Source organism: Chelonoidis abingdonii, chromosome 2 (genome assembly GCF_003597395.2).
Source record: "Chelonoidis abingdonii isolate Lonesome George chromosome 2, CheloAbing_2.0, whole genome shotgun sequence".
Classification (NCBI taxonomy): domain Eukaryota; kingdom Metazoa; phylum Chordata; order Testudines; family Testudinidae; genus Chelonoidis; species Chelonoidis abingdonii.
This window is the reverse complement of record NC_133770.1, coordinates 243,867,115-243,880,677: the sequence shown is the minus strand read 5'-3', so window position 1 is coordinate 243,880,677 and position 13,563 is coordinate 243,867,115. Positions and strand designations below refer to the sequence as shown.

Sequence of the window (13,563 nt, the reverse complement as noted above, 5' to 3'; positions counted from 1 at the left end):
TAGTTTTTAATTCATTTTTCCTTTAAGAGATTATGACTAAGAGCTGTTTAATTATCTTCAACTAATGTACTGAATCACTGGGACTCAACAGAACTTTTCACTAGCTCTAGCCTCATTCCTGTAGAGCCTGCAGATCTATTTATCCATTTAACTATCTGTGTTCTTTTATTGGCACCTATCTCTGTACTATCTCTTTTCTTCTCTGCTCTGAATGTAGAAGTGTGGGGTCATTGTGAATAAAGGTACAACAGTGGGAAAGTTTGGGATACTATATATAATTATGCTGGAACATTTCATTTACTTCATCTTAGTTTTCCTGCAATATCTTCTCAAACACATCCATATACACCCACAAACAAACCCTGTGAACCAACAGAGAATCCTGTGGCACCTTATAGACTAACAGACGTTTTGGAGCGTGAGCTTTCGTGGGTGAATACCCACTTCGTCAGACGCAGGTAGTGGAAATTTCCAGGGGCAGGTATATATATGCTAGCAAGCAAGCTAGAGATAACGAGGTTAGTTCAATCAGGGAGGATGAGGCCCTGTTCTAGCAGTAGAGGTGTGAAAACCAAGGGAGGAGAAACTGTTCTGTAATGGCTTGGCCAAGGTATCTCTAGCTTGCTTGCTAGCATATATATTAGCCCCTGGAAATTTCCACTACCTGCGTCTGACGAAGTGGGTATTCACCCACGAACGCTCACGCTCCAAAACGTCTGTTAGTCTATAAGGTGCCACAGGATTCTCTGCTGCTTTTACAGATCCAGACTAACACGGCTACCCCTCTGATACCTGTGAACCAAGTAAGGTAGTTCTCCTACAGGCTGAAAAGGAAGAAAGAGATTCTAGATTTAGTATGTGGGAAGCACTCAGATACTATGGTAATGAGCAGAGTTTCTTCCCACTCTCTGCAAGAAGCTCTGATCTTGACCTCCAAAAAGAAGTACCCTGTTCAAATCCCAACCTCTTCATACCTTCTTACCCACAACCTCTTCCTTCACTTCTTAGATTTCTTCACCTTCTTTGTGATCTCCGTAATAAGTAGACTCAGTGTCAGTGATCCCTTCCCAAGTTTTCTTTTCCAGCCTTCCAGCTCTCTCTGTAGCTTCTTCAATACCTGAAGTTACCCATGCACTTTTCAGGGCCCTTATTGGATAGACCCAATGATCCTGCTCCTTCCATATCTCTTTACCCTTGTGAGGGAAGGGAGCTACTTTTATGTAGCCCACCACACCTTGGACTGGAGCCTCCAACTCTCCTCAGTCTCAGCTACTACTGCTCCCAGCATTCCTCTGGGTTGAAGCCAGAAACAGGGCAGTATGGGGCATGTGACCTATCTTAAGGGGCCAGTACACCTTGTCACAGGTCCAAGTATTTCATTAAAGTTATAGATAATGCTTGTTTGAGTTGCAAACAGGATTGTTCATGGGCTGGCTGAGAAATGCATAATATATTTTGCTCACATCCTTTACTGTGACCAAAAAGGCATATTGTCTATTTTAGTTATAACTGTATCTTAAATAAAATTCACATGCTATTTTCATAAATTGTGTTCCATGTTTTAACCCATAACAAGGAATTAACTTGTTCTTTATTACTTCATAGGTATCACTGCCCAGTGCCTAAGATTTTTTATGTCCAATTGACTGTTGGCAACAGTGAGTTTTTTGGTGAAGGAAAGACTCGTCAAGCTGCTAGACACAATGCTGCAATGAAGGCCCTTCAAGCTCTCCAGAATGAACCTATCCCAGAAAAATTATCTCAGGTTTGTGATTTAAAAACTTACTGAGCCTCCTTGTCAAACTTTGGTACTCAAATTCCACATTTGGATGCTCCTGTCATTAAAAGGTTGTAGAAAAAAACAGCTCAGTGGATTTTTTCAGAACTCTCTCTCTCAAGCAGCCATCTCTCAGAAGTGTTTACATGCACCGAACATATTTTACATTTTTTAAAATATTAGAAACAGGATGTAATTTCAGTCTGTGAATGAAAACTGCTTTAAAATAACAGGTTAAAAAGCAAATGATAAGAATAGGAAGGTTCTTGTTATACATATGATGAAACACTAATAAAGTTTTAAGTCTAGAAGCTGAGAGGAGAAGGGGAATAGGTGTAATCATTGGTGATTGGAGAGAGAGAGAGTGGGTGGATTCAATGGTGGGCTTGGTTTCCTAGAATCCACAAACTTCTAGGAAATGGACAGGACTCTGATAACATGGTTCTATTAAGCTAACTCTCACAGCTTATTTTTCAGCTTTCAATTTTTGTAGTGTTGAATTCACTAGCTGGTTACTGTTCCTAATAACCATAATAAATGTGGTAGCAGCTGAACAATATAGAAAGCAGGTGATTGTCAAATGTCATTTTATCTAGCGCCACATGCCTATTGCTGAAGGAAGTGGTAAGGAACAAACTATTGAATAGACTTAAGTTGTGACAATGCGTAATTCTTTTAAGGTAAAATGGAAAGATTGTTAAAAGTTGTTAAGAAGCAAAATAGAAAGTTTTGTGGTCATCCCCAAAAGTGCATCCAATACCTGTTTAATCCATGGCCTCACTGAGAATGAATTATTTTTAATAAATGTAATTTAATTTTTAATAAATATATATAGTGTCATGAACGTGTTCTACAGACTATGAAGAAGACTGGTCCCTGTCCCAAGAAGTTGTTAATATAGTCTGATATTTTTCAAAATAAAAGCAAGGTTGCCAAATGGTGATGTGTATTTTTGAAGTGCATGTTTGTGCATCAGGAACCTCACTGAGATCACCGACTCTCTTTAAATAGGCTATCGAACAGCTGTCAATTGGTTTTAGGTTTTCAGCCTGTTAGTCCCTGGATGGTTCATTAGCTTTCTTCAGTGTTGCATTTGTAAGGATCAGTATTTGCGTTGCTTCAGAAATGAAAATATTCCAACACATTTTTAAAGAATATTTAAGTAAAATAAATAAATAAATAGAACCATAGATTATTATGGTTGGAAGGGACCTCAGGAGATCATCTAGTCCAAACCCCTGCTCAAAGCAGGACCAATCCCCAAATCCCTAAATGGCCCCCTCAAGGATTGAATTTACAACCCTGGATTTAGCAGGCCAATGCTCAAACCACTGTGCTATCCCTCTCTGTCCCCGCCCCCCCCCCCCTTCATAGATAACTTTGCCAATGAAATATAACAACAAAATTGTCAAGTGACTTCAACCAGAACACACATACTTGGAAGACACAAAATGCCCTCAGTATGCTCCCTTTTTGACAATACCTATTGAGATCCTGTGCAGAGCAATAATTTAAAAAAACAAACAAACTAAAAATACCTGGAAGTTTTTTGTTTTAAGCTACCATTTAAGTGTGAAATAATTCTGTTTATCAAAAAGAACAATTATGCAATTTTTATTCCTCTTGCTGTTTCCAAACCATACCTGAATAGTTCTCATTGTGGGTGAGGGAAAATTTTACTAACCCTCGTTAGTTATGCCATCATTCCTTTTCTGGATCAGGGAGTCTATTATTTATTCAAGTCGTTCAAGAGGATTGGTTAGGAGTCTTTAAAAAAGATTGTAGGAAAATATGGCCTTTTTCTTTTCCTTTTCTTCTTCAGCTATGTTTTCCGAAGGACTGGCTGCTGTCTTAAAAAACGCAAGCTGTGAAGTCTGAATATTGAGATATAGTTTTTAGTTCCATACTGGTTTTTTTGTTTTTGTTTTTTAGTATTATATTTTTTCAGGAAGAGTCCTTGAATTCAAGATGTCCAGTAATGAAGACAGGAAAATGTTGCTTATTCTTCACTTGCCAGCGATCATATTTGTTAACATCATTTAGTTTCTGATGTCCCACAAAGTAAACTGCTATCATCCAAGTATATATACTAATAAGTAGTTGTAGGCAATAAATTATGTGGGTAGTTCTGTTCAGATGCTCATTTCTTCATGGTCTATGTATGTGAAACTGGAAAAGTTATTTATTTACCCAACAAAAGCAATAAGATCTCAAATTAAACTGTATGTCCCAGTCACAAGAATATAACAGCATCATTTTATCAAGTCTCTTAGGATATCCAGGCTTTCAAAGGATGAGCTGTGGTTGCACAAATCTGAGATTCTTAACTGAAACTTCTGTTGGGCTGTCCACATTCTGTGTCTGTGCAGATCTAACTTATTTAGAGAAACCTTATCATTTTCTTGCCACAAAGCAGACATTTAAAGTTATCCAACTCTCCAGTTAGACACGAAGGAATGCATTTTCGGAAGGGCAGCTTCCCCTTTGGGGATGCGGTTTGAACTCACAGGAGACCTGTGAGCACAAATCAGGTAGTTGGAGGTACAGCTACATAGATGTGGACCTGCATTTTACTTTTGTAGGTGCAATGAACAGGGAGGCCAGGCCTTAGCCTGATTGAATATATACCCCAACTATGGTCACTAGTCAAGAGATTTGGAAAAAAATAACTTGGAGTCAGGTCCCTTCTCTGCCATGGACTTCTGGTACATCACTTAGCCTCTCTGTACATTAGTTCCCCATCTTTAAGTGAGGCTAAATGGTACTGCTTTACCTCTATGGGAAGTTGGGAGGATAATACATTAAAGACTGTGGTGATCAGATACTATGGAAATAGGCACCATGTACTTACTCAGATAGATAGAACTTGACCATTGGGAGTCCTGTGCAGTTGTGCTGAAGGAGCTGTGCTCAAGAATGAAAATGGGAATGTTGTTTCATATATATATGGAGCTGTACCAATCTCCTAGAACTGGAAGGGACCTTGAAAGGTCATCAAGTCCAGCCCCCTGCCTTCACTAGCAGGACCAAGTATTGATTTTTGCCTCAGATCCCTAAGTGGCCCCCTCAAGGATTGAACTCACAAACTCTGGGTTTAGCAGGCCAATGATCAAACCACTGAGCTATCCTTCCTCCCTAACATGAAGACAAATCCGTGAGCTGAATAAATAGCATCTGGAAGGGCTTGTAAGGACCTCAAGTTTTAAAATGAATGTTTCCTCATTTTAACTTGTTTTATGATAAGCAAAAGTTATCTCTCTCTCCCATTATGTTTCTTTTCCATCTGAGAGCTGAATTTCTGCAGCCATGTGAGTGATCAAACATCTCCCTTCACAACTAACCGTGATACTATTTAGATTTAGTGTAATTTGTATACCTGGAGACTTCTTGCATCATCGTCACAGTATGATGGACCTATAAGTAGAGTGGTAGTGGGCAGTGCAAATTAAATACTATGAGAAACCGCCAATGTCCTGTATAATAGCCTGTACAAATGTTATGGAATTAAGATAAACTTTATTGAATCAGTTTAAACCTTACTGAATTAAGGTTAATATCTTTGGGGTACACTGTATTAAAAATGCAATTGGGTATATGTTACTGTGGCATTGAATATACCTTCTCTAGTAGGAAGGGGGGATGCTGATGAACTTCCTGTGTTATCAATCCTTTGAAGCCACCCCCCTGGAATAGATATGGAGAATCCAGTCTGAACTAATAGACAAAGAAAGGGGTTTTGGATAAATAGCCTGATTTTAAACTGGCTCAGAGCCATCTTTCTGATCCAGCAAACTGACAGACCCCTGGTTTACAGAGGGCCCCAGTTTCTAGGGTAGGGCTGGAAGGACTGGTTGCTTGTTCAGAGCTGAAGCTCAGCTGTGAAGAATTGGTAACCACAAGGAATTTCCCCTTGGGTGGGGATTTGAAGGTCTGTTCCTCCCAGAATCCAGGTTAGGGTTGGAGTGAACCCTGGTAAGCTTATTAACATACACATAGTTCCTTTTATTGTTTTGTATGTTTTCTCATTAGTGCTTTTTTACCGTAAGAATAAAGTAGATTTGCATGAGAAGTGATGTGTAGTAGCTTTTAACTGTAGCAATTACACCTGTCAGCTGTCTCTAAGAGAAAGCAAGCAGGTTGACCTTGGGCAACCTGTTTGTGCTGGGAAATACGCAATAAAGACAGGGAACTGGGCAGCCTGGAAATATCCTGGTCAAAAGGAAGAGGGAGGTGCCTCTCCATCCAAGAGAGGTGATGGGTGGAAAGCTGGAAGCCTGAGAATGGTGCCCTTGCTGGACCACTGAGAGCAGAATTCCACCTTGAGAGAAGTACGGATGTGGGCCTGGTACTTGGAAGGGATGCCCATAGGAAGAGGGAGGGGTTAAAGACACAGCTTGCCCTGGAACTGTAACAGTCTTGTTATGGACATGAAAAGAATGTGTAATAGACTGTTCTAAACTGTTTCTAATCAGCTTAAAAGTCTGTAAAAGTTGCTTATTTATTAATTAATCCTTTATAACCATGTATAAATGGTCCCTTAATATAAAACATGGCTACGTTTTGTATTGATTTTACAGGTAAGTGGATGGCGGGTAATGTGTTATTCAAGTCATAATATGATGTGACTTGTAGGGAGTCAGGAACACTTCCAGGGACCAAAAAATGTAATGGCTGTTCAGACAGGTGACTGTAATTAACAGGTGAACATCAGAGGAAGTTTCACTCTAGAAGGTGTATGAGACTAAGTTATTTCATAAATGTGACATTTTACCAAACCACTAAGTAACTACAAGTCTGTATTTTATACTTTGAAATGATTACATATAAATATTAAATCTCTTTAAAGTTAAACAAATTATGAAATACTGCAGTTCACACGTTATTGTTTTGGTGGAAATATATTCTAGACATCGAGGAATAAAGGGGAAATTATATTTCTGCTACTTGAAAGCAAGTATTTGAATGTGCTTACTTTGTTTTATATGATGCAGAATGGAGAGGCAGGAAAGGAAACAGAAGAAGAAAAAGATGCAAACAAATCTGAGATCAGCATAGTGTTTGAAATTGCCTTGAAGCGCAACATGCCCGTCAGTTTTGAGGTATGTGTTCTTTATCTGAGGAGACCAGTTTTATATATTGAGCTGTCTGCTGTCTTCTGAGTGTTTATAAAAACGTAATAAGCAACAACTAAAAGTTAAAAGGCTGGGTGAGAGCATTCATTACAAACTCTCTACTCTTACAAATAAATGCATGCAAATTCTAAATAGGAAATGAAATTGAAAATGAATCTGTAGCTAAGGTGTCATTTTATATCATTAAATTGGCTACTCTGTCAAATGTGGGACAAGCGTGTGGACACTGACAGGTCCATTGTCCTTCAGTCTTTAATGGATGGTAGTGACTCTTTGTTTATCATTTGCCATCATGAGCTGTAAATTGGAATTGATAGCCACGTTCAACATAGAAAAAAAAATCACACTCGAAAAGAGAGGCAACTTAGACCTTCTCTCCTAATCCTGGGAATTGCTACAAGACATTAAGACATCATGAAAGCTCCCATAAGGACACTTCCCAACACATGTCTGTTATACCAATAGAATAAAAACCAGCAGGATCTTATTCAGAGGGATAAGGCAAAGATACCACATTTATTGTAAATATAACAATCATTCATTCAAGTTCTGTATAGGTGTTACAGTTACCAGCCTAGAAGTTGCTCATGCCAAGTTACTGGCTAGGTATGAGGATGGAGCCAAGTCTGTGTCAGATGCACCTGCTGCTCCTGGAGGTTGGCAGCAGAACCAGAAACAAGTCCTCAGTCTTTAGAGTTCATTCTTATAGAAATTAATTCCTATGTTAGTCTATGGGAGCTGTTTCATCCTGCTGTTGCTGACTCAGTCAGCAGATGACACATTCCTGGTGGCTCCACACTGTCTAAAGTGGCACATTCCTGGTGGCTCCACACTGTTCAAAGTTTGTGTTTCTCATCCTTCCAGGTGTTGGGGTGGATCCCAGTTTACCCTCTGGGGGTTGTCTGGTGGTCCACTTGACACATTCTTCGGCCAATGGATACTCCCTTTCTAGGCTGGCACCTCCCTAACCATTCACGTACATCAAGCATTTATCAACATACATTCCATATGTTAACCATATTTTAATTTACTGGAGTGTTTGCTAATTCATTTGAGACTCCCGGCCCTTTAATCACAGAGGGTGGGGGTCTGTTCCTAGGAGCCATTGCTGTTACAATGAAGTGAAAGTCACTTAATGGCTTATAGCATTTGTTTACATTGTATCAATTACAGCTTAAGGGTAGCATAGTGTTTACTTCAATAACAAAGTCAATTAACTTTTTGTAAGTTTTGCATAGTAATAGAGTATGTTTCACAGAACAGATACGATCAGTGGTTTCTACAGACAGGAGTTTACAAGTTTTAACAGAAGAACTAAAAGATTTTTGTACTTGGTGAAACGAGGGGAGTCACTATCACTTGGGGGAATCACTGTTAGTACCTTCTTTAATATCCCTACATGACCCCTTTTCAAAGAGTTATTGGTAAAGCCCTCACTTCTTTTTTTCCTATCTCTACTTCAGTCTCCTCATCTTTCTCCTCCTCAAATCCCATTTTATCTATAGGCCAGACTCTTTCACTTAATGTTCCCTATTTAGGCCCTGATCCTGTCAATACTTAAGCACATGCATAACTTTGCTCACAAAGCTAGTCGCCTAGACTACAATTGCTTATATAGTTAATGGTTGTATTATTTATCTAGTGCTATAAGCGTACAAGTTGCTCTACAGTAATGGTGCCAAACAATTAGCAGGTTCCTTGCCACTGAAGGGTTTATATTCCATAGCCACATGCTACTACAATGTAGGGTTTCATAGGGGAGCCTGCCTGGAGCACCCTCCTGTGGCAGGTCATGGCATGACAGGCACACCTGCTTCAGTTTTCCCTAATAACATCACTTCTGGCTTTCTTATCTCAATATTACCCCTCCTTGGAACTGGTTTATTACAGCATCATAGTCCACAAGAGGAGTCCCAAATATGTAGTCCTATTCTCACCCCAATGCAAGCAATCATTAAAACTCAAGACATCTCATCCCTCAATGCCCCACATACTGGTGCATTCAACCATGCCCAGACTTTGTCAGTCCTCTCCTCTCCTGTCCTTGTCCCAGGACAGTCACCTCATCCCTTCCAACTGGAGTGCAGTCTCATTCTTCTCAGTGGGAGCCCCCACAGCCTTGTGCTGGGAGCATCCCTCACTCCTCCTGACCCTCTTGTGGTTCTGGCTCTCTGGCCCTGGAGATGTCAGTGGGTAAGCTCCTTTTAATTGGCCAAATGGGAGCACTTGCTGTGGCACACGGGTGCTGGCTCCAACTTCAAATATAGGGGCCATTTACCCTGAGTCATTTAAATCAGTACACTGACATATAGGGAGTTGGATAATGAGTCACACAGTAGTTGGGGGTTTGGAAGATTTTTGAAGGTGAAAAGTGACAGTGCTTTGGAGGTGTCAATCGGGAGGTTGTTCCAGCCATAGTGGTGTCAGGTAAGAAGACATGAAGATGAGGATGTCTGATACAGGGAAACTCTGTTCTGCCATTTGTATTAGAATATTCTGAAGGATGTTATTACTATTAATGTTATTTCCATTAATTATAAAAGGATCGTTTCTTGCCCGCTTACCAAGAAGAAACAACATGTAATTTAAAAAAAATTATATTGGGAAGATTTTCAAAATCACAGGAGTTAATCTCTCAAAAACATACCAGTTTTTCTCTGTGTGTTATTTAGTGTCATTACCTGTAAGTGTTGTTGACGTTCTTGGCTAGAATTCTTTGGCTAGAATTGAGGCTTAACCTGTGTATTGTTTTAAAAAGAGGTCTTGTTTCAGTAAAATGACTAACCAATTTGTGATAACTTGCAGGCTCTGGTGTTTCTAATGAGACTGTTCTTAAGAATATTTTGTATTATTCCACTCATGCATTAAAGCTTTCATTATCTTATGATGACTGTAGAATGCTCAGCATTTTCTTCATCTGACAAAGCTTTAGTAAATATTAAAGCTTTGCTCTGTTACATAGATGAGCAAATGGTTAAAGGTATTTAATGTTTCATGTGAACAGTTTTTCAGAATTGCATAATATTTGGAGAATGGGGAGAATTTGTAATGTAACTTAGGGGCCAGGTTCTGCCCTATGATGTCAGTATAGTTGTGTGGGTGGAACAGAGCAGAATTTGATTCTAACAGTTTGGCTAATGGGAAATTACACAATCACATAATTTCACTTACTCTGCCTGATAAAGTAAAGCTAGTATTTGTTCTCCAAGAACTTCCAGAAGCCATGTAAAGCAGTTTCTGTGTATTAAAGAATTGATTTTTAAAAATGCCTTAAAGTATCAATACTCTATAGTAGAAGAATTCTGCACAAGCCCGGTAGCTGATATGTGCTTTCCAGGGCTGTTGAGAGGCCAGAGGGATAATAGCATCCCCCCACTGCAGCAACTTGCAGCTATTTTAGGACTTGTGTGGGTCTGTTACAGAGCAAGTTTTAAAGATGAGTATGGTCGTTAGTCACCCTATGACACGAGTAGTTAATTATTTTTTGTCAAGATCCAGATTTCTTGGTCAAGGTATAGTCAAGGTCCAGACTCCAGAGAAAATAATAATAATAATAATAATTAATAATAAAAAAAGTAAATAAAAAGATTTAAGGGTCCATTGAAAGGCATCTGGTGGTCTGGCTTTGGCCCTCAGTCCACCGATTGACTACCCTTGCCCTATGAGTTGCTGCTGCAGAGCAAGGGTTTTGCCTATTGCTTCCCGCTGGGCAGTACGGAGAAATCTCAGCCTTTTGCCTTTGTTTCATGGAGGTTTATAAACTGGTTTATTTTATGTTCCTTGTGTGTTAGTTCTGTTTTTTTTTCCATTCTTTAAAGACAGGACTATAATTAATGTTTCAGTCAGCAAATTTTGGGGGGAGAACTATGCACTGTTTGGGTGGACAATACCATGTGTCAGGGTGTGGCAGTGTATGCACGCCCCATTTCCTGTAGAAGTGGATGATGGGTGTGTTGACACCACGGTAACAGTCTGCCCAACTGTTTCAGGCCTCATCACGATAAAGTACAATGGTCTGATTCAAAAGGGCAGTCCTTGTGTTCAGGGCAGCAAGGTCTAGTGGCCAGCCTCAAAACCGTGGCCTTTGAGTTCAGGGTTTTGCGGCCTAGGGGTCAGAGTCAGTTCAGCTGCCCTTCAGGGTCAGGGCCCTGCAGCCTAGTGGCCAGAGTCAGTACCGCTGCCCTTGGGGTCAGGGCTGTGTGGTCTAAGGGCCAGAGTCAGGGAGGTGGGCCGCCACCTGGGGTGGCTGGTGGCGGGGAGGAGTAGGGGGACCCAACCCCTCCATCTCTACCGGGTCCCAGCCCAGGGCCTTGTCAGTAGTAAGCGTGGTCACCACCCAGTCAATGGGGATCCTGCTGCAAGACGCTGACCTTCCTCGGGTGCAAGGTACCACTCTGTCCACCCCCTGGGCCACTTCCTGCCGTGAGTCCTGAAGCTGGGGTCCATTTGTTGTTGGGGTCTCCAAGCTCCTTGGCAGAGGTAGCTTGTTGGGACTCTGATTCTTGTTGACCGCCTGTGCGCAACTGTTGGGCCTCAGGCTCTCTGGTTCCTACAGGAAGTGGCTCCTGGACTGGAGCCTCCACTGAGCATCGTTCCTCCCCGGCAGTCGGCCCAGAATGAGCTGGGCTGCTCTTCTTTATACTAGTGTAGCATTTGGAGCATGCCCAGTATGGTGTAAGGGGTGGGACTTGTGCTGCCCAGAGTGTGGGATTAACCCTTTCCTGCCTAGTGCGTGGTACGCATGCCCCATCACAGATGCTTTTCGTGTCAGTTACATGTTTCCCTTTGTGAGGGATCACAGTGAAAATTTCTTTCCCTGTCTTGTTTTCAGCTTTTAAGCTGAGATGGGGAGTCCTAGGAGGTTTAACTGATTTGGCCTGCTTAAGGCATCAGAACAACTATACAGGATTGCTATCGTCCTCTTGCCAGGGGCTAGTTTTTATTTTGTTTTAATTTATTTTAATTACTTTATTTATTTTGAGTGGGCAAGTAAAATAACATCAATTTTTCATTATCAACATCAAGAGTGAGAAGATTTTGGTCTGGCAGAGTTTCATGATGATTTTGCAAGGCAGCATGAGGAGAAGTAGGAGAGTTGTGTCTTCCTGTCCCATTGTCATTGAGAGGCAGGTAGGGCCCAAGCTGATCACTAGGAAAGATAATGGCTTGCCTAATGCTGTGACCAAGTTCTCATCATGAGATTTGGTGTCCATTCTCAGGCCTGCCAGTCTCCAAGGACATATTTGGTAGTTCCCTTCTAGCTAGGGTGGAAGGATACCAATCTTCCTCACTCTGACTTGTGAGGACTTTTTGCTCAAAGGTTTAACTTTAGAGTTTCTATATGTTTAATAAAGATGTGGATTTTTTTAATACTGGCAAAATACCACATTTCTGCCTGTGTTTTCATTCGCATTAGCCTGTGGATTTATTTTGGTATTTTCTAAAACCTTAAACAGTGATGGTTATAAGTGACTTTGAGCTTGTCCACACTGTCCCTCAGTTTGAACTATGGGAGTGTGAATAGCAGTACACCAAAGTGCTGTGCTGTAACACCCTGTGTGGACGCTTTAATGTAGTTCTGTTTGAAGAGGATTCCGTTAACATGAACTAGGAACCTTTTAGTTTGTGCATGCTGCGTTCACACGTTGAAGTTAACAGTGCAGCACTTTGGTGCACACTATACACCCCTGTAGTCTGAACAGTCTGAACTGAGGGGCTGTGTAGACATAGCCTTTATTTCATCTACTCAGCTTTTTTTCCACTTCTCTGTTAGGGTTCAAAAATGTCTCCATTTAATCTCAATCTCATCTTTCAAAATGCCACCTGTTGGCTTCTCCTTTGCCTTATCCTGTGAGCAGGGGTCAGGGGCTCACGTTCTACATCTTCAAGCATTCTTCTCAAGTGTGTCTTCCAAGCTGACATCAGCCTTCTGCATGTATTCTTTCAGTGCCTCGAACCACCTTTTTTTAGATCTTCCTGTAAGCCTTGTCCCATGATGACTACTAGCTCTTTACCTTCTGGCCAACATATCGCACATCTCGGCATTTCAAATGACCCAGCCATCTCAATCCACACTCCCTCTTACTTCTCTGCTATTGTACTCCTGTTTTTCATTTTTCAGTGTGGGGATTCATTACATTGAGCTGAATTCATCCCTGTTATAATTTAACCTTTGGCATTACACCAGGCATGAATTTGGCCCCTTGTATTTTCTCATTGTGGAATAGGACTGACAGAAAGGGGAAAATAAATATTGCTGTCACTGCTACTCAAATTCTCAGCTGCAGAATGAATCTCTCAACTCATGGAGCATTGTAGTGTTCTAGTATCTAAAGTGGATAGTATTTTTGTTTAGTGAAGATTGAACTCAGTTATAAACCTCTGTATTCTTGAATTTATAGCACAAATCATAGATGATTATTAGGGTTGGAAGGGACCTCAGAAGATCATCTAGTCCAACCCCCTGCTCAAAGCAGGACCAATCCCTAAATGGCCCCCTGAAGGATTGAACTCACAACCCTGGGTTTAGCAGGCCAATGCTCAAACCACTGAGCTATCTGTTTTAAAGCATATTAACTAGAAGAAGTTTTAAAACAGTCTGAATTTCTGGGGTCAGCCAAAAAAGGTTTTAGGTTAAGATGGTTGTTGCAAAAG

General features: G+C 40.8%; 1 protein-coding gene across 9 annotated transcripts in view; it reads left to right on the top strand.

The window, feature by feature from the left end:
- STAU2 (staufen double-stranded RNA binding protein 2) overlaps positions 1–13,563 on the top strand; it is a 234,245-nt gene that overhangs the window by 70,258 nt on the left and 150,424 nt on the right. For all 9 annotated transcript variants that reach the window (XM_032784756.2, XM_032784753.2, XM_032784754.2 and 6 more), the window contains 2 exons: positions 1,606–1,765; positions 6,769–6,876. In XM_032784756.2, the coding sequence (XP_032640647.1) occupies positions 1,606–1,765; positions 6,769–6,876 (268 nt within the window). The remainder of the gene's footprint in view (positions 1–1,605; positions 1,766–6,768; positions 6,877–13,563) is intronic.